The following is a 22,475-nucleotide window of genomic DNA, read 5'->3' on the forward strand; positions in this document are numbered from 1 at the left end:
GGAATTGTGTGAAAAAAGGGAGGAATGGTCTGGTTGATGATGAACTTCAAATGCCAAAAATTAGTTTATATTTGGTTCTTCAAGTAATAGGAATCACCTAGACTTTCCTGGGTAGTGTTGGGTCATGGTCCACCCTGAATTTTAGGGAAATCACTACAGTGGACTACTATCAGTGGAGAACCAAAGATGCTTTCCCAACTGCTCTTGAGGGAAAAAGTCTATATTAGTTTTTATTTGTCAGTTTAGCCCTTTCATAGCAAATGCTGATGACACACACAAACATTACAAATAACGAATAATGAGAAAATCCATTTGTTATATACAACCTAGAAAACAGATATTCAAGTAGTATGTAAAACCAAACAAATATAAGAATATGTCAGATTTCCAGTTGAGTAATATAAGATAGCAGATCATCTGAGAAGAGGAGGAGGATCACATGTGATGAATAGCAAAAAGGAAAAAATATATAAAGGAGAATAGTGGATGATAAGCCTTATGGGTAATTGGAAGCAGGTAAGGGTTTTAAAGGTTTAAATTTTTTTGTAGAAGTGATAGGGAGCCCCTGGAGTTCACAGATGAGGTGGATGCCAGGGTCTGGTCTCTGCTTCTAGAACATTATCCTGGAGGCTGTGCATATCCATAAATATGTACATTTGACTATTTACATATATGTTCATTTGGGAAGTTAGCTACTTATAATATCTGTAAATGTTTTCAATGGGTTGGCATTATCAATGTTTTCTAGTTTCTTTTTTGCCATGGATCTTGATTGTCAAACTCTATGGCTATTAAGTATGACTTTGAGCAGGTCATGAGACATTTGAAAATGAAAGGATTGGATAGAAAATCACTACAATCCCTGCCAGACTTAATTTTCTCTGATTTGATAGCTCCTTTAGATTCCATTCCTTTCCTGTAAGATATGGAAGGCAATGATGGCTCATATACCTAGTTGGGATACTCTGAAGATCTTTTTTCCCCCTTACATTGGAAAATGTTTTCTTTCCAAAATGGGTTATTTTTAGATACAGGCAGATTCACATATCATATATATTAGAGGGTGGTTGTCTTGTCTGTGGTGGTTTGTCCTAATGGCAAAGTACAGAGAGAACTGGGTCAGGGGAAAGAATGACTTTCATACTCTGAATTTTGGAAGGAGGTGTGTAAGAAATACACATTTTTGGTGAACAAGGTATACTTTCATCCCATCCTAAGGAGCAAAGTTACCTAGTATCACCAATGGCTGGTCAAGTCCTTGGCTTATCCTTGCCTGTGAGTCAGGTGGCGGAGTATACTACCCTCCTTTCATTAGTTTCTCCTGTTTCATGATTGTTTTCACATATTCTCTCATTTCCCCCCCTATGCAAACATTCAATGAATTCATCATAGAGTAGTTTGCATCCTTTCTTGGATTGGGTCATGCCAATTCCATGGGTACTCTGCTTGAAATCCTTCACAAAAGTTTGGCATTGGGCAAGCATCTTGTAAGGTTGATCAGTACTCATAATTGCCATCCATTTGTCAGCTTTGATGCCCAGCTGACTTGGAGGATCACCGAATGACATCACTGCATACTAGTCCAAACAGCTCATCCCTTTCCCTGTGCTCCAAGTCATAGGTCTCATATATTCCATGGACAAGACTCTTGACCTCTCCATATCTCCCAAGTAATTCTCTACCACCATAAGTCACAGTTAAGTTCTGGGTTGCCTATCAATAGAACTGGAAATCAAGGGAGTCATTTTTAGGTATAGAATTTCCTAAATCAGGGTTGGGGAACTTTTTTCCTGCAAAGAGTCATTTGGATATTTATGACATCATTTGCTTGTTATAATTTACCCCGAAAAAATTGCTACATTTATTGATTTCCAGTTCCACCGGCAATTGATATGGCAGTGCTAGAACAAATGATTTCCTGGGCCTTATACAACCACAGGCGGGATATTACCTGCCCTTGCCTTAAATAATGAAATTAGAGGTCATGACTTTTCTTCCCCATTGCCTGCATGAAATTCTTTCTTTTTTAGGTTTTTTTTTGCAAGGCAAATGGGGTTAAGTGTCTTGTCCAAGGCCACACTGCTAGTTGATTATTAAGTGAGTCTGAGACCAGATTTGAACCCAGGTACTCCTGACTCCAAGGCCGGTGCTTTATCCACTATGCCACCTAGCCGCCCCAACTGCATGAAATTCTTTAATAATAAATGTAAGCTATCACCACTCAACTCTTCAGCCCCATCATCAGTAATAATATTAAATCATGTTAAGGATGTTGAGTTCTTGTTAATAACTTATAAAATCCATAAGAGGATTATTCTGCTAGTCCCATATGTTTCTCAATTTGAACCCTTGATTGTCATATAGTGAATATTTGAGATCTTGTTTACATATTGAAGCAGTGAGGTGGGGTACTCTCTGAACTGCTCCAACATCTAGCTGTTAAAGAAAAGAAATGAGATGCTCTTTTGCTTGCATGCTTCTCTTACTACCCCACTGGAAGGTATGACCTGACTCATGCACAGCTTTTGATAAGAGCTTTCATGGCCTCTTTTACCTCTTTGTTTCTCAGACTGTAGATCAAGGGGTTCAGCATGGGGATCACGATACCGTAAAACACAGAGGCCACTTTATCATTCTCTTGAGACTCACTGGAAGAAGGCTGCAAATACATGTAAATACAAGTCCCATAGAAAATGGTGACAGCCGTCATATGGGAGGCACAGGTAGAGAAGGCTTTGTGCCTCCCTGTGGCAGAGGGCATCCTCAAGATGGCAGAGAGTATGTAGACGTAGGATAAGAATACAACCAGCAAGGTGCTTATGAGGTTAAAGCCCACAAAGATCAATACCAATATAATATTTACATAAATATTAGAACAGGAAAGGATCAGGATTGGGGGCAAATCACAAAAGAAGTGATTGATGATGTTGGAATTGCAGAAGGACAGTGAAAGGAGAAATCCTATATATGTGGTGGCATTCAAGGTACCCATAAAATAAGATCCAGTGACCAGTTAGATGCAGGCTTTCTGGGACATGACCACTGGGTAACGGAGTGGGTTGCAGATGGCCACATAGCAATCTACAGTCATGGCAGCCAGAAGATAACATTCAACTGTGACAAATAAACCATAAACATACAATTGTGTACTACACCCTGAGAATGAGAGATTTATCTGAGACCAGGAAGTTTACTAACATCTTAGGAGTGACAGCAGATGTGTAATAGAGGTCAACAAAAGCCAAATTTTGGAGGAAAAAAATACATGGGTGTGTGAAGACGAGCATCACACTTGAGCAGAATCATACCAACATTGCCTACTAGAGATGTAAAGTAGATGACCAGAAACACAAGGAAGAGGATGTATTGTAATTTTTGTCGAACCGCAAACCCCAATAAAATGAACTCAGTCAAGCTGGTGCCATTCCTTTGGATCATGGCCTTCATTTCATTTGTAAATTATGGCTAAAGAGAGAAAGACAGAGATTCAAGGAACCTCAAATTAGGGAAAAATGGAATTTAGTTTAACGTTGAACTTTTTTTTTAAAAACTTACTTTATTGAAATCTTTTGTTTTTACATCATTTTTCTTTCTGTAATTCTACTCCCTAATGACTTGATCCCTGGATCAATTCTGTGTAAGAAAGACTGAATAAGAAAGAGACAAAAGAGTACATCAATTGTGTCTGACATTTTCTCTTACATACTCTGATTTTGGTTTTTATGGTTACACCGGAGGCAGTTCAGGAATCCTTGTGACTTTTGAACTAGCTTTTAGAGACAATTCACATGGATCCCAGGCAAATTTGTTCTCTGCAGGGATAGTAAGGGAGAAAGACATCTTTAATCTCCCTGGTGCTGCTCTGAAGGGAAATGTTCTTCTCAGGCTGTGTAAATCATAAGACTAAGAGATAATATGTATCTAGCGACCTATCATTGACAAAAAATGTTTACATTCACTTATTTTTAAATTTAACGTTCACAATTGTCTTGGGATAATGGTACTACTGTTTCCCCCATTTTACAGAAGAGGAAACTGGCAGAAAGAGGTTAAGTGTTGTGGTACCACAGATGTGAGAGACGAGTTTTGAACTTGATTTCCTGGCAGCAGGTTGAGCTCCCTATTTACATATTATCTAACTGTCTCTTGTTTGATATTTTAAAAGACCCATAGAGAACCCTACAACAAAGCATTTCTATTTCTAGTGATCCTGGAGAGACTCTGGCAGGATTTTTCCTTCACCTCGAATGAGAAAAGATGAGTATGGATGTGCATTTAGATCCATTGGTTGTTAGAGGTGGAAAATGAGCCCATAGGTGAAAGCTATAAGAGTCCTCTTAACCAGAAATATTAGCTCTGAGTGAAGAAATCCTGGAACCTAGACACTGGGATGATGTGAGACCTATGATGAACTTCCTAATGTCAGATATGAAAGGTGTATTACAGATGGCCCAACCAAGTCTCTTTGCATTAACAGACGAGAAAACAGAGACCATGGGGAGCTTCCATGATTAGCCACAACAAATTAACTCCCAATTCTGAGCCACTGACAGAACTACAATTAGGAGTGAGGAATCCTTTCATCATTAAAAGGGCCTGCTGCTATTTTTTCCTTTTCTTTTCTTTTGGAGACTGCCTTATATTATCTTTCCTAGACGAGAGTAAAGCTGCCAATCATCTCCTAATGTTATTGATAATCCCATTTCTGACTTGGGTTTATCCAAACCTCCTCCTCTAGTAAGGTAACCCATTGCTCTTTGCTCATTCTTTGGGTGCTAGCTTTACTGGGTACACCCAACTGACTCTAGCCCCTGAGGGACTTAGAGCCTTTGAGCTTAAAAGATACATCAACCTAAGCCTCCATCAGCCTCCGTAACAGGGATTACAAACATTGGCCACAATCAGTTTTCTCCCTCACTATCCTCATGCCCCCCACCTGTGCTCTCAGCTTCCCTGTCATCTCCTCATTATCTGCCTTATATATATACATCTTTATCTAAATCACATTTCTCTAGTGATTGCCCATATAGATCACTGGTTTTATTTATTATTTTTTTTGGGGAAGGAAATGGAGATTAAGTGACTTGCCCAAGATCACACAACTAGGCAATTATTAAGTGCCTGAGGTCACATTTGAACTCAGTTCCTCCTGACTCCTGGGCCAGTGCTCTATCCACTGCACCACCTAGATGCCCCCTATTTATTAACTGCTGCCCCACTATAGCCTCATCTTTTTTGTCTCATCATCAGGGTACCACTTGCCTGGCCACTCTACCCATGGTCAGAATGTTACCTTGCTTCAGTTAGTCTTTGTTCCATTGTTGTCCCCTATATCAACTCTTTTTTCCTTCAGGTGAAAGATAAGAGAGGATAGTGATTTGTCAAAGGGAAAATTTGAATCCATCTTGGTTCTGTCCCCAACAAATCTGTTTCCCCTTCCAACTTACCTTTTTCTTTTCTTGGCTTCTCAATACCTTCCATCACCCATACTCAAAATATGAGTTATAGCTTACTCTTCCTTGTCAACCACAATCTAATAATAATAAGCCAGGTTCTATCAATTCATTCTGTAAAACAGCTCCTGCCTCATTCCTGTCCTTTGCAGTCACATAGCCATTCTGATAATTTAGTTCTTTGTCATCTTTGTCATCATTCATCTGTGTGAAGTCATCTTTTAATGATTCTTTCTTTCCATTGTCATCCTTATTCCATCATTCTTCAAAATAATTTGCCTCGACACACAATGCCCCTGTCCTCCAGATTATCCAATCACTCCCTATTATTGATGATAGTAGATTCATATCTATATATATATACATGCATTTCTCTCTCTTTATATATAAATACACACACGCATATATGGATACTGTTTCATCAGGTATTTAAGAACCTGGTTGGAATTACCTTCTAAGACGCATTTATCTTCTTCATACACCCTACATTCCAGCCAAACTAGGCTGCCAGCTTTCCTCCATAGTAAGCCTGTCTTCTCTGTCTTCTGTGAATATGAATGAACTTCTCATTTCTTGAATGCCCTACAACCTTCTCTCATCTTTCAGAATAGCTATTTTTTCTTCAAGGGTTTTATCAGACACTCTGAAATCTAGTCAAAACCATTTTCTTTTTCAATTTTTAGCCTTGATTTTTTTCTTTCTTGTTCTGTTCTCTCTCTCTCTCTCTCTCTCTCTCTCTCTCTCTCTCTCTCTCTCTCTCTCTCTCTTTCTCTCTCTCTCCTTTTCTTCTTCCCTTCCTCTATATTTCTCCTTTGCCTCTCCTCCCTCACTACTTGTCTATAGCATTCTCTGTAAATGACATAGCTGTTCCTTCCCCATTACAGTAGAAAACAAATATGTGGATCACCAGAACACTATACTATTTGTCTTTGTATCTCAAGTCCTTAGCACCAGCCTTGCACCTCCCATGAACAGCTTTAGTACAAAGGAGAGTCAGGACCAGGAAGGAACTTGAGGTGTAATCATGGACAGCTTTGCCTTACTTAGCAGCATGAACTGGATTAACATAGTTGTTGCAAAGCATTTTCAGGTGGACATCTGGGTGGTATAGGACATCGAGTGTGCAATACACTCTCAGGAAGATCTGAGCTCAAATCCTTCCTCAGGCACTACCTGTGTGAACCAGGCCACATCATTAACCTCTTCTTAGCCTCAATTTCATCATCTGTAAAATAGGCAGAATGATGGCACCTACCTCCCAGGGTTATTATGAAGATAAAGAGAGATAGTCTATGTGATATATACCAAAAAGTGGTATATTAATCCCAGATTTTTCATACCCAGAAATGAAGGGAATGGACTAGATGATCTGTAAGGGCTTTGAAATTCTAAACCTTAAGAACTCTGATTCTGTGGGTGAATTTCTTCCTTCTTCTGAAAGTCAGGCAATAACTCTGGAAGGTCTGATGTTTTACCCCACCACTTCCTTTTCATTGTGATGTTTTTTTCCAGCTGAGAGACTCCTGTCCTGAGAGCAAACTAAGATTCACCCCCTTTCACTGTCTAACCCTAATCTCCCAGGCTCTTCTTCCCTTAAGACAATTTCCCAAGGACATAGACTGGCTTCTGGGGTCATCTCACTCTAAGTTCTCCTGTTTCCATCATGTCTAGACTTATTGGATTCCCAAGATGACATCTCGTCAAGTGCTCCCAATGTGGGCACACTTGACAGTCACGTAGAATAGGGACCTCTTCTCTTGGGTATTTCTGGACCCAAAGGATGAAGAAAACTCATGAGAAAAAGTAATCAGTTGTGACCTTCCTTCTGGTTTCCCAAGAGAGCTATTCTTTTCTAATTATTTGGGAATTTTGCAGCAATGATTAGAAATTCCACTCTTAGGTTCTTTAAAGTTTGCAAGAACTTGAAAGCGGTATTGCTGCCATTTTTCATTTAACAGACAAGGAACCCTGTGGTTTGGAGGGCCCAGATGATTTGAATCTGAACGTAGAACTAGGAAACAGTAAATCCCTCCACCACCAGACATTCAATAAGGATTTTCCACGTGCAGACATCATGCAAGAAAAAGTCAAAGTTCAAATATTCACTTCACCATTAGTCTGATGAGGCACAGTGGAGACAGTTATGAACCTTAGAGTTTGGATGAAGAATTTGATTATTTCCTCAGACACTTGCTAACTGAGAGTTACCTAACCTCAGCTCATCTTTCAGAACTGCTATTGTTTCTTCAAGGCCTTTATTAGACACTCTGAAATCCACAGTTGAAAGCATTTCTTCTTCAAGTTTTAGCCTTGTTTTCTCTCTCTTACTCTGACTCTCTCCCTTTTCCTGCTTCCCTTCCTCTATATGTCTCCTTTGCCTCTCCTCCCTCACTTCTTCTCTACAGCATTCTCTGTAAAAAAGCATAGCCTGTTCTTTCCTCCTTCGAGAAGACAAACATCTTGAGTCCCAGAACACTATGATTTCTGTCTTTGTATCTCAAGTCCTGAACCCCAGACCATGCATCTTCCATGAACATCCTCAGTATACAGGAGAGTTAACTAAAGGACAGATTGAAATTTAGGGGTAATCAAGGGCAACCTCATATTGAGTTACATGAATTGGGCTAACACATTTATTGCATATTACTTTCAGGTAGACATCTCCATGGTATAGTAGATTGAATATTCAATATACTCTCAGGAAGATCTGAGTTCAAATCCTGCTCAGACACTAGGTGTATGAACCTGTTCAAGTCATTAACCTCCTCTTAGCCTCAATTTCCTTATCTGTAAAATGGACAGAATGATGGCACCTACCTCCCAGGGTTATTATGAAGATCAAATGAGATAATATAGGTGAAGAACATTACAGACCAAAAAATGCAATATCAATCCCAGATTTTTCCTAACTAGAAAAGAAGGGGATAGACTAGATGATCTCTAAGGTCTTTGAAATTCTAAACCTTAAGAAGTCTGATTCCTGAGGGTGAATCTCTCCCTTCTCCTGAAGATGTGTCAGGAACTCCAGAAGACTGAGGTTTTACCAACTGACTCCACCACTCCCTCCCTTTTCATTGTGACTTTTTTTGGGGTCAGAGACTCCTGTCTTGAGAGGGAACTTAGAAGCAGTCTCTCTCTCTCTCTCTCTCTCTCTCTCTCTCTCTCTCTCTCTCTCTCTCTCTCTCTCTCTCTCTCTCTCTCTCTCTCTCTCCCCCTAATCGTCCAGGCTCTGCTGCTTCCCTAAAATACTTTCTCAAGCACACACAATTCATTGAGATCGAAGAGAGATTGACTTCCAGGAATGTAATATCACTCTAAATTCTCCTGCTCCCATAAACTCTAGGCTGACTGGAATCCTAAGAGGACATCTCTTCAAGTGTTCCCATTGTGGGCACACTTAGGATAGCCACATAGAATAGGGACCTCTTCTCTTGGGCATTTCTGGACCCAGAGGATGAGGAAATGTCATGAGAAAAAGTGATCATTAGCGATTTTCTTTCAGGCTTCTCAGGAGGGCTATTCTTTTCCTAATAATTTGGGAATTCTTCAGGAATGATTAGAAAGTACATTGTTAATTTCTTTAAATTTTGTAAGAACTTGAGACTGTCATTGTTGCCATTTTTCACTTTACAGCCAAGATGTTATTTTGGAGGGCCCAGATGATTGAATCTGGACATAGAACTAGGAAACAATCTCTCCATCACAAGACAATCAATTAGGACCCATGTGCCAGACATTATGTAAGAAAAAGCCAAGGTTCAAGCATCATTTATTTGATTATTTGTCTGATGAGACAATGAAGACAATTCTGAAATTGGGAGTCAGGATAGATGAGTTTGATTATTATCAAAGTCACTTGCTAACTGTGGGTAAATAATCCAACCTCAGCCTTAATTTCCTTGTCTGTAAAATGAAGATAATAACATGGCACCTTTGCCATGAATATTTTGTGAGGATCAAATGATATAACATGTCTAGTGCTTTCCAAACATTAAAGTGCTACAGAAATACTTAATGATATTATAGGTGTGTCATTATTATTTCTAAAAGAATGGAACACCACCCCATAAGCACATATATTTGTGTGTGTGTGTGTGTGTGTGTGTGTGTGTGTGTGTGTGTTTAGATCATACTATTCATCACTTTGGAATACCTTGGATTGTTTGCAATTAGGTTTGTGTTATTTTAGTTAAGTATTGAGTAATCTATCAATTAATTAATTGAATAATTATAATCAAGTCTTACATATGGACCAAGCACTTGGAATAGAAACATGTAAAATAAGAACTTTTTCTTAAGGCATTTGAAATCTACATGAAAAAATATGTATTGGTTAAAATATATACATAGGAAATATAAGATATTTCTAGGAGGTTCCTAATTACAGGAAAAGGATGAGAGGACAACGTAGGGAAGGCTTTGTGGGGAACAAAGTTCTTGAACAGACTGATGAAGGAAATATGACATTCTTCAGAGTTAACGAGGGAGAGGATTCTAGTCATTCACCAATGTGAATGCCTAGAAATGGGAGGTGAGATGCTGTGTATGAAGTGTGGAACAGCAAGAAAGTCATTGCAGGTTGTGAGAAAAGGAACAATGAATTAGTTTAGAATAACTGGTAGAAGAAAAATTGAATGAAGCTTTTAAATTCAAATCATGCAATTCATATTTTATCAGAGAGGCAATAAAAAGTTTCTGCATTTTGTTGACTAGTAAAATACTATGCTCAAACGTGTTAAGGAAACATTCCTTTGGCAGCTATGAATAAGATGAACTTGAATTAGGAGAAACTTGAGTCAAGCAGAGCACATATGAAGTCATTACCATATTCCCAGTGAGAGATGATCAAGGTTAGAATCTGGGTAGTGTCTATGTGAGCCAGGAGGAGGGGACAGATGTGAAACCTCAAGATGTGGCATATCATTGCCAATGATTATTGATGATAGAGAATTAGGCATGGAGAATTACAATGGGACTGAAACTGCGAGATTATAAGGAAGGTAGTGTCTTTGACAAAAAGAAGATGTAGACAGTGATAGGTTGGGGCAGAAACATGAGCTGGACAGAAACATTAGACATGTTAATTTTGAAAGTCACATTGAATATTTAGATCAAAATTCCCTATTAACAAATCAGGAATTCACCAGTCATGTTATAAGCTTCCATAATGAGCTATTTTGAGGGAGACACATTGAAAAAGGCAAAATTCAAGGTTAATGGGACATGATTTTGGCATGATTAAATAGATACAAGATCCACAACAAAGCAGATGGAAAATTCCCCAAGAAAAGTCTTTCCACTTGGGAAGACTGGGAAAACTCATGCAGAAGATGAGACTTGAGTTAAGACCCACGGAAAGCTAAGTAAACTAAAAGACTAGAACTAAAGAGAGAGAGAGCATTCCAGATATCGCATCCAGCGTGTACAAAGGACTGGAAATGGGATTCTACATCTGTGTGAAGCAAAACAAGTAGTCCTTTAAGACTGGAGCATAAAGTGCATGGAGAGCAATTGTGTGACAAAAGGGAGGAATGGGCTGGTGGATGATGAGCTTTAAATGACAAAACCTAGTTTATATTTGATTCTTAAAGTAACAGGAATCCCCTGGACTTTCTTGAGCAGTGTTGGATCATTGCCCACCCTGTATTTTAGGGAAATCACTACAGTGGACTACTATAGGTGGAGAACAAAAGATGCTTGCCCAACTGTTCTTATGGGAGAAAGTATATATATTAGTTTTCATTCGTCAGCTTAGCCATTTCATAGCAAATGCTGATTACGTACATGAACATTACAAATAATGCATAATGAGTAAATCCATTTATTATAGACAACATAGAAAACAGAAATGCAAGTAGTATATAAAACCAAATATATACAAGAATTAGTTAGCTTTCAGTTGAGTATTATAAGATATCAGTTCATCCAAGGGGAAGTGGAAGACCATATGTGATGATTAACAAAAAGGAATAGTATGCAAATAGAACTAATAATGTATGATCATCTTGAATGGTAATTCATTGCAGTTTATTGTAAAAATGCCAGGGAGCTACTGGAGTTCTTGGATGAGGTGAATTCCAGGGTCAGGCCTCTTCTTCTTAGAACAGTACCATGGAGGTTTTGCATATCCATAAATATGTGCACATACCTATTTACATAAATGTTAATTTGGAGGGTCTCCTATTTATGTGGGTTGACATCATTGAATTTTTCTGGTTTCTTGTTTGCCTTGGCTCTTGATTGTCAAACTTTCTATTGCTACTAAATAGACGGGTATTTGAGGAGGACCTATGACGTCTTTAGACCCAAATCTCCTTCTCTGTAAAAAATGAAAGGATTGGATTGGAAAATCATTATGATCCCTGCCAGACTTAATTTTCTGTGAGTATATAGCTCTCTCAGACTCAATTTCCCTACCTGTAAGATGGGGAAAACAATGCTGTATCACATACCTAACAGGGTTACTCTGAAAATCTGATTGGATACAAATTGACAATGTTCTTGGACTCAAGATGATGTGATATCAAGTCACACATCTGATGTATTCCAGTTTTGTGATCATGGGCAAGACTCTTGAGCTCTCAATAATAAGAATAATGTTTTTTGTCCTTCGTTCTTACAGAAGACCATGACCTCTCAGTACCTCCCAGGTAATTCTTTTCTTTACATCACAGCTGAGTTTTTGGGTTGCCAATCAATATAATTGTAAATCAATGGAGCCATTTTTAGGTATAGAATCTCCTAAATCAGGATTAGGAAACTGTTTTTTCCTGCCAAATGCCATTTGGATATTTATGACATCATTTACTTTCTATAATCCACCACTTAAAAAACTTTTAGATTTATTGAACTGAGAATCCTGCCTTAGGTTGTCATGGCAGTGCCAGACCAAATGATTTCATGGGCCTTATAAGACCCCAGGCTGGATGTTGCCTGCCCCTGCCTTATATCAATGAAATTACAAGTCCTGACGATTCTTGTATATTGAAGCAGTGAGGTGGGGTGCTCTCTGAATTGCTTCAACATCTAACTTTTAAAGAAAAGAAATGAAATGCTCTTTTGCTTGGATGCTTCTCCCACTATTCCACTGGAAGGCAAGACCTGACTCATGCACCACTTTTTATAAGAACTTTCATGGCCTCTTTTACTTCCTTGTTTCTTAGACTGTAGATCAAGGGGTTCAGCATGGGGATCACGATACCATAAAACACAGAGGCCACTTTTTCATTTTCTTGTGACTCACTGGAAGAAGGGTGTAAATACATGTAAATAGTTGTCCCATAGAAAATGGCAACAGCGGTCATGTGAGAGCCACAGGTAGAGAAGGCTTTGTGCCTCCCTTTGGCAGAGGGCATCCTCAAGATGGCAGAGAGTATGTAGATGTAGGATAAGAATACAACCAGCAAGGTGCTTACCAGGTTAAAACCCACAAAGATCAGTATCAACATAACATTGAAATAAATATTAGAGCAGGAAAGGATCAGGATTGGGGGCAAATCACAAAAGAAGTGATTGATGATGTTGGAATTGCAGAAGGACAGTGAAAGGAGGAATCCTGTGTGTGTGTTGGCATTCAGGGAAGCCATAACATAAGATCCAGTGACCAGTTGGATGCAGGCCCTCTGGGACATGACCACTGGATAACGGAGAGGGTTACAGATGGCCACATAGCGATCTACAGCCATGGCAGCCAGAAGGAAACATTCAACTGTGGCAAACAAACCGTAAATATATAATTGTGTAATACACCCTGAGAATGAGATAGATTTATCAGAGACCAGGAAGTTTACTATCATCTTAGGAGTGATAGCAGATGTGTAACAGAGGTCAGCAAAAGCCAAGTGTTGGAGGAAAAAATACATGGGTGTGTGAAGGCGAGCATCACACTTGATGAGCAGAATCATACCAAAATTAGCCGTGAGTGAAACAAGGTAGATGATCAGAAATACAAAGAAGAGAATGTATTGTACTTCTTGTCGCACTGCAAACCCCAATAGAATGAACTCAGTCACGCTGGTGCCATTCCCTTGGATCATGGCTTTCATATTATCTGCAAATGAAGGCTAAAGAGAGAAGGACAAAGAGATAAATGACCTCAAATAAGGAAAAATAGAATTTAGTTTAATGATGATGCATTCTCTTTAAGCAACTTACTATATTGAAATACTTTGTTTTCACATCATTTTTCTTTCTGTAATGATCCTTCCCAAAGACTCGACCCCAGGATCCTTACCTTATAACAAAGACTGAATAAGAAAGAGCAGGAAAGAGTTCAGCAAAATCAACCAATACACCAATTGTGTCTGAAGATGCTCTGCCATTTTCTCTCATTTTCTCTGATTTTGGTTATTATGGTTACCATTTATAAGGCACTTTAGGAATTCTTGTGTCTTTTAACCTTGTTCTTAATGAAAGTTCAGAGGGAGATGAGGCAAATTTGTTCTCAACAGGGATGGCAAGGAGGGGGGAAGACATATTTAGTCTCCCTAGTGCTGCTTTGAAGGAAGAGATGTTATTTCTCTAGTAACCTAAAGTTTGTAAAAATACATTGCATTCATTTATTTTAAAATTTAAAGCTCACAATAAACCTGGGATATTGGTGTTACTTGCAATCCCCATTTTACAGAAGAGAAAATTACATAGAAAGAGGTTAAGTGTTTTGACAGCACAGATGAATGAAGCAAGTTTTGAACCTGATTTCCTGACAACAGAGTGATCGCTCTATTTTACTGCACTACCTTGTTTTTTTGTTATATTTTAAAAAAACTTGCAGAGAACTCCAAAACAAGATATTAATATTTCTAATATCCTCGAGATGCTCTGGTAACATGTTTTCTTTCCTTTTTCTTTCCCATTTTTTCCATTCCTAGAATGGGAAAAAATGAGTATGTACAGATATTTAGATCCAAGTAATCGTAGTTTATTAAAGCTGGAAAATGAGTCCAGAGGTGAAAGATATAAGGTTGCTGTTTTTATTTTGTTTTTGCAATGTAATGGAGTAAAGGGACTTGCTCAAGGTCTCACAACTAAATAATTATTAAGGTCAGATTTGAACTCATATCCTCCTGCCTCTAAGGACCAGTGCACTGTACACTGCACCATCTAGCTACCCCTCATGAGAATGCTCTTAACAGGTAGTGTTAACTCTGAGCGAAGGGAACCTGGAACGGAGAAACTAGACTGATGTGAGACTTTGAGGAGCTTCATAAAGTGAGAACTGAAAGGGGCATTAGAGATGGTCTAGCCAAGTCTCTTTGTGTTAATATATTAGAAAGCAGAGACCTTGGGAAACTTCCACAATTTGACTAAGGTCATACTAAATTAATTCCCAATACTGAGCCACTGGTAGAACTAGAATTAAAAGTGAAGTATCCTTTCATTCAGATCTGGGCCTGTAGCTTTATTTTTCCTTTTCTTTTCTTTTGGGGATAGAGTCTCCTTATCTTTCCTAGAATGGAGTCTAGGAAATCATCTCCTGATGCTACTGGTAATTTCATTTCTGATGGACTAGTCTATGGCTCCTCCTGCGCCCTGATAGCCTCTTTCTCGCCGTGTCTCATCCAATCGACTCTAGCTGCATTGTGACTCAGCCCTCCCGAGCTCAAGTGATACATCAATCTCAGCCTCCAACAGCCTCCATAACATAGACCACAATCAACTCCCTCCCCTCCCTCTCCCCATGCCCCAACTGTACCCTCATCTTCCCTATGGTCCCCTCATTACATAACTTATATTTACATTTATACCTAAAACACATTTCTATAATGATTTGCTAGGATCATCAGGCCACCACTTGCTTGGCCACTCTACCCATGGTCAGAATATTACTTTAGTCTTTCCTTCGTTGCTGTCCCTTACCCCCTTCAGCTGAAAGATAAGACAGGACTTGTCCAAGGGAATGTTTGAGTCCACCTTGGTTCTCTCCCCAGCAAACCTGGCTCTCCTTCTAACTTACCTTTTTCTTCAAGTGGCATCTGAATACTTCCCATTGCCCAGGCTCAAAATCTGAGTCATGTATTAGTCTTCCCATCCCTCATCAACTCACATCTGATAATATGGAAGGTCCTAGCAATTCTTCCATAAATTAGCTTTTGCCTCTTTCCTACCCTCTTTAGGTTACATAGCCATTTGGATAATTTAGTCCCTCATGATCCTGGGTCTGGGTTATTTATTTGCCTCTTAATGATTCTATCTCTTTCCCTTATCTGCCTCATTTATTCTTTAAAATAGTCTGCCTCAGACACACACTGCCCCATCCTCTAGAATATCCAATAGCTCCCTATTGATGATAATAATTTATCTATCTATCTATCTATCTATCTATCTATCTATCTATCTATCTATCTATCTATCTATCATCTATCTATCTATATCTGTATACTAGGGATACCTTTCCATCAGGTATTAAAGGACCCGGCTGGAACTACTTCTAAGATTCATTTCTCTTCTTCATGCACTCTACTTTGCAGCCAAACTAGACTTCCAGCCCTCCTCCACAGTAAGCCTGCCTTCTCTGTACTCCATGAATATAAACAAAATGCTCATTTCTTCCTGCTCTACATCCTTCTCTCATCTTTCAGAATATTTCTGTAAGTTTTGTTTCCTCAAGGATCAGTCACTCAGAAATTCACAGTTGAAAGCATGTTTTTCTTCAACTTTTCCCCTTCTGTTCTTTCCTGCTTCCCTTCCTGTATGTCTCCTTTGGCACTCTTCACTCACTACTTGTCTATGGCATTCTCTGTAAGTGGCATAGCCTGGTCTTCGCCCATCAGAGCAGAAGACAAATATCTTGAGCTCCAGGACAATGTGCCTTCTGTCTTTGTGTCTCAAGTCCCGAGCACCAGACCTTGCATCTTCCATGAACATCTTTAGTAGACAGGAGAGTTAATGAAGAGAAGGCAGGAAGTTTAAAAGTAACCCAGGACAGTCCTCTCATACTTAGTAGTATGAATTAGATTAACATACTTATTGCATATCATTTTCAGGTAGACATCTCGGTGGTGTAGATGACTGAGTATTCAGTGAACTCTGAAGAAGATTTAAGTTCAAATCTTGTTTCAGACACAAGCTGTGTGAACCCAGTCAAGTCATTAACCCTCTCAGCCTCAATTTCCTCATTTGTAAAATGGGCAGAATGATGGCACCTACCTCCTAGGGTTATTATGAAAATCAAACAAGATAATATACATGAATTACTTTACAGACCCCATGCTAGTTCCCTACCCAGAAAAAAAAGGGGATGGACTAGATGATCTCCAGGGTCTCTGAAATTCTAAAGCTTAAGAGCCATGATTCCTGAGGGTGAATCTCTCCCTTCCCTCGAAGGTCAGGCAGTAACTTTGGGAGGTCAGATATTTTACCTACTCACCCCACCACTCACTTCCTTTTCATTGTGCCTTTTCTAGGGGTGAGAGACTCCTGTCCTGTGAGGAGATTAAGATTCAGCCCCGCTGTCTCTCTGACCCTATTTCTCCAGGCTTTGCTTCAGCCCTAAGACAGTTTCCTGAGCACACACAGTTCATTGGGATTGATAAGAGATTGGTCTGTACTCTCATTCTAACTTCTCCTGCTCCCTTCAGGTCTAGGCAGACTGGAGTCCTAAGGGGACATCTCTTCAAGTGCTCCCAATGTGAGCACACTTATGATAGCTGCACAGCAGAGGCACCTCTTCTCTTGGGCATTTCTGGGCCTAGAGGATGAGGAAAACTCATGAGAAAAAGTCGTCATTAGCGACCTTCCTTCAGACTTCCCAGGAGGGCTATTCTTTTCTAATACGGGAATTTTACAGTAATGATTAGAAATTACATTGTTAGCTTTTTAAACTTTGTAAGAAATTGATACTGTCACCATTGCCATTTTTCATTTTACAAAGGAGATACCCTGTGCTTTTCAGAACCCAGATGATTTGAATGAGAATGTAGAACTGGGCAACAATCAATCCCTCCATCACCAGACAATCAATAAGGACCTTCCATGAGCCAGACACTATGCATGAAAAAGTCAAGGTTCAAAGATCATTCACTTTGACTATTAGTCTGATGAGACAACATGGAGACAGTTCTGAAACTTGGAGTCAGTATAAATGAGTTTGATTATTTACTCAGACACTTGCTAACTGCAGGTAAATCACCTAACCTCAGCCTTAATTTCCTTGTCTGTTAAATGATGACAAATTACAACACCTTTGTCATGGACCTTTTGTGAGGATCAAATGACATAATGTGTCTAGTACTTTCCAAATATTAAAGAACTACAGAAACACTTAATGTTATTATAGATACGTTATTATTTCCAAATGAATTTCCCATAAATATCACCATAAATGTATTTATTTCTCTGTCTCTCTGATTCTGTCTCTGTCTCTGTCTCTGTCTCTGTCTCTGTCTCTGTCTCTCTCTTTCTCTCTTGTGCTATTTATCATTTAGGAATAATTTGAATTGTTTGCAATGAGGTTCATGTTATTTTAGTTGAACAATGAGTAATCTATCAATTAATTGAAAAATAATCATTGTCTTTTATATGGGCCAAGCACTTGGAATAGAAACATGTAAAATAAACTTGTTCTCAAGGCGTTTGAAATCTATATAAAATATGTGTTGATCAAACCATATACATAGGAAATATGAGAGATTTCGAGGAGGGTCCTAATTATAGGGGGAGGATGAAAGGACAAATCAGGAAAGACTTTTCAGGGAAAATATTATGTGACCTGACTTATGAAGGAAGTGTGGCATTCTTTGAGGTAGAGTTAACAAGGGAGAGCATCTTAGTCATTCACCCACTGTGAATGCACAGAAATGGAAGATGAGATGCTGTGTATGATGTGTTGAACAGCAAGAAAGTCATTGCAGATTGTGAGAAGAGGAGCAATGAATCAGTTTAGGAAAACTGGTAGAAACTAAATTGAATGGAGTTTTTAAATTCAAATCATGCAATTCACATTTTATCATAGAGAAAAAAATATTTCCTGCATTTTGTTGACTAGTAAAATACTATGGTCAAACGTGTGCTTAAGGAAAAATTCCTTTGGTGGCTTGATTAAGATGAACTTGAATTAGGAGAAACTGAAATCAAGCAGAGCAAATATGAAGTTATTATAATATTCCCAATGAGAGTTGATAAAGATTTGAATTTGGGTAGTGTCTATGTGAGCCGGGAGGAAGGGACAGATGTGAAACCTCCAGATGTGGACTGTCATTGCCAAAGAGGTGATGATGGAGAATTACACACTGAGAATTACAGCATGTCTGTGAAACAGAGAATTTGAGGAAGGTCGTATCTTTGACAAAAAGAGGATATGTAGAGTGATAGGTTGGGGCAGAAACATAAGTTGTATTTTGGACATGTTAATTTTGAAAGTCATACTGAATATTTAGGTCAAAATGTCCTATTAATAAATCAGTAATTCACCAATCACTTAATAAGCTTCCTTTTTGAAGGAGATACATGAAAAAAGGCAAGATTCAAAGTTAAGGGGACATGATTTTGACATGATTAAGTCCATACAAGATCCACACAAAACAGATGGAAAATTACCTAAGGAATGAAGACATTTGCATCTGGGAAGACTGGGAAAATTCACCTGCAGAAGATGAGATTTGTGCTAAGAGCTAAAGAAAGCTAGGTAACCCAAGAGGCAGCAGTAAGGAGAGAGAGCATTCTAGATATGGGGGTCTCCAGCAGCCAGTACAAAGGACAGGGAATGGGATGCAACATCTATGTGAAGCAAAGCAAGTAGTTCTTTAAGACTGGAGCATAAAGTTCAGGGAGAGTAGTTATGTGGAAAAAGGGAGAAATGGGCTGGTTGTTGATGAACTTTAAATGCCAAAAATTAGTTTATATTTGATTCTTCAAGATATAGGAACCCCCCCGGACTTTTCTGAGCAGTGTTGGGTCATGGCCCACCCTATATTTTTAGGCAAATCACTAGAGTAGACTATTATAGGTGGAGAACAGAAGATGCATGCCCAACTGCTCTTAAGGGAGAAGGTATATATTAGTTTTCATTTGTCAGCTTAGCTCTTTTGCAGCCAATGCTGATTACATACATGAACATTATAAATAGTTAATAATGAGCAAATCCATTTATTATAGACAACCTAGAAAACAGAAATACAAGTTGTATATAAAATCAAATATGTACAAAATGAAATTAGCTTTCCAGTTGAGTGATATAAGATACCCTTCATCCAAGGAGAGGTGGAAGATCATATGTGATGAATAGCAAAAAAATAGTATGCAAATGGGATTAATGTATGATAATTCTGAAAGGTAATTTGTCACAGTTTATTGTAAAAGTGCTAAGGAGCCACTGGAGTTCTTGGATGAGGTGAATTTCAGGGTCAGAACTCTTTCTCTAGAATATTACTATGGATGATTTGCATATCCATAAGTATGTATGTTAATTTGAGGGTCTCCTATTTATGTGGGTTGGCATCATTGAATTTTTCTGATCTTGATTGTCAAACTTTCTATTGTTACTAAATAGGTGGGTGACTTTGAGGAGATCCTATGAGATCTTTCAAACCAAATCCTCTCTGTGAAAACGACAGGACTGGATTGGAAAATCATTAAGATCTCTGCCATTAAGATCCCTGTGAGTCTATAGCTCTCTCAGACTCAATTTCTCTACCTGTGAGATGGGGAAAACAATGCTGTATCACATACCTAATGGGGCCGAATACTAATACTCTGAAGATCTTATTGGATGCAAAGTAACATTGACCTTGGAGACAAGATGATGTGATATCAAGTCACACATCTGATAGATTCTAGTTATGTGATCATGGGCAAGGCTCTTGACCTCTCAATGATAACAATGGTTTTTGACCTTCATTCCTGAAGAAGACCATGACCTCTCAATACATCCCCAGTAATTCTCTAATACTCTAAGTCACAGCTGAGTTTTGGGTTGCCAAACAACATAATTGTAAATCAATGTATTTTTAAGTACAGAATTTCCTAGATCAGGTTTGGAGAATTTTTTTCTGCCAAGTGCCATTTGGCTATTTATGACATTATTTACTGTCTATAATTCGCCACTAAAAAACTGTTCGGTTTATTGAATTTTGAATCCTGTCTATGGTTGTGGTGATAGTGCCAGATCAAATGATTGTGTGGACCTTATGGGACCCCAGGCTGGATGTTACCTGACCCTGCCTTTTATCAATGAAATTACAAGTCCTGATTATTCTTCCCTACTGCCTATATGAAATTATTTAACAATAATTGTAAGCCATCACCACCAGAGTCATCACCACATCATTATTATTATTATTTTATTTTTTAGCACATCATTATTATTAATATCATTATAATCATGTGAAAGATGTTGAGTTCTTTTTAATAACTTTTAAAATCTCTTATGGGGGTGATTCTCAATGTTCAACATGTTTGTCAGTTTTGACCCTCATTTGTCATATCCTGAATATTTGAGATCTTGCTTACATATTGAAGCAGTGAGACTGGATGCTCTCTGAACTACTCCCATATCTAATTTTTAAAGAAAAGAAATGAGATACTCTTTTGCTTGGATGCTTTTCTCAACTACTCCACTGGGAGGCAAGACCTGACTCATGCAGTGCTTTTTTTTTTCTTTTTTTAGGTTTTGGCAAGGCAATGGAGTTAAATGGCTTGCCCAAGGCTACACAGCTAGGTAATTATTAAATGTCTGAGGCTGGATTTGAACTCAGGTACTTCTGACTCCAGGGCTGGTGCTCTATCCACTGCACCACCTAGCTGCCCCTCATGTACCACTTTTTATAAGAACTTTCATGGCCTCTTTTACCTCCTTGTTTCTTAGACTATAGATCAAGGGGTTCAGCATAGGGATCATGATACCATAAAACACAGAGGCCACTTTCTCATTCTCTTGAGACTCTCTGGAAGAAGGGTGTAAATACATGTAAATGGTTGTCCCATAGAATATGGTGACAGTGCTCATATGGGCTGCACAAGTAGAGAAGGCTTTGTGCCTCCCTTTGGCAGAGGGCATCCTCAAGATGGCAGAGAGTATGTAGACATAGGATAAGAATACAACCAGCAAGGTGCTTACCAGGTTAAAGCCCACAAAAATCTATACCAATATAATATTTACATAAATATTAAAACAGGAAAGGATCAGTATTGGGGGCAAATCACAAAAGAAGTGATTGATGGTATTGGAATTGCAGAAAGACAGTGGAATGAGAGATCCTGTGTGTATAGTCATATTCAGGGAGCCCATAAAATAAGATCCAGTGACCAGTTGGATGCAAGCTTTCTGGCACATGACCACTGGGTAACGGAGTGGGTTACAGATGGCCACCTAACGATCTACAGCCATGGCAGCCAGAAGGTAACATTCAGCTGTGGCAAATGAACCATAAACATACAACTGTGTAATACACACTGAGAATGAGATAGATTTATCTGAGACCAGGAAGTTTACTATCATCTTAGGAGTGATAGCAGATGTGTAACAGAGGTCAGCAAAAGCCAAGTGTTGGAGGAAAAAATACATGGGCGTGAGAAGGCGAGCATCACATTTGATGAGCAGAATCATACCAAAATTAGCCATGAGAGAAATAAGGTAGATGATCAGAAATACCAAGAAGAGAATATATGGTACTTCTTGTCGAACTGCAAACCCTAATAGAATGAACTCAGTTATGCTCGTGCCATTCCTTTGGATCATGGCTTTCATTTCATCTGCAAATGAAGGGTAAAGAGAGAAGATTAAAGAGATATAAATGACCTCAAGGAAAAAATAGAATTTAGTTTAATGTTGAGGCATTTTCTTTAAATAACTTACTATATTGAAATACTTTGTTTTCATATCATTTTTCTTTCTGTGATGATCCTTCCCAAAGACTCGATCCCAGGATCCATGCCTTGTAACAAAGACTAAAAAGAGAAAGAGGTGAAATGAGTTCAGCAACATCAACCAATACAATTGTGTCTAAGGATGCTCTGACTTTTTCTCTCATATCCTCTGGTTTTGGTTATTATGGTTACCACACATGAGGCAGTTTAGGAATCCTT

The 22,475-nt window shown here is 38.7% G+C and overlaps 1 protein-coding gene and 2 pseudogenes across 1 annotated transcript; all 3 read right to left on the reverse strand.

Moving 5' to 3' along the window:
• Positions 1 to 2,512: 2,512 nt before the first annotated feature.
• LOC141516759 (putative olfactory receptor 5AK3) lies at positions 2,513 to 3,438 on the reverse strand (annotated as a pseudogene).
• Positions 3,439 to 12,559: 9,121 nt separating this feature from the next.
• Positions 12,560 to 13,489, reverse strand: LOC141516760 (putative olfactory receptor 5AK3). Its single transcript, XM_074227743.1, has one exon. It carries the CDS (start codon positions 13,487 to 13,489, stop codon positions 12,560 to 12,562), a length of 930 nt encoding a protein of 309 aa, XP_074083844.1.
• A 7,709-nt stretch (positions 13,490 to 21,198) lies between these two features.
• On the reverse strand, positions 21,199 to 22,128 carry LOC141516761 (putative olfactory receptor 5AK3; annotated as a pseudogene).
• Positions 22,129 to 22,475: the final 347 nt, after the last annotated feature.

This window comes from Macrotis lagotis, chromosome 3 (assembly GCF_037893015.1).
Source record: "Macrotis lagotis isolate mMagLag1 chromosome 3, bilby.v1.9.chrom.fasta, whole genome shotgun sequence".
NCBI lineage: Eukaryota > Metazoa > Chordata > Mammalia > Peramelemorphia > Peramelidae > Macrotis > Macrotis lagotis.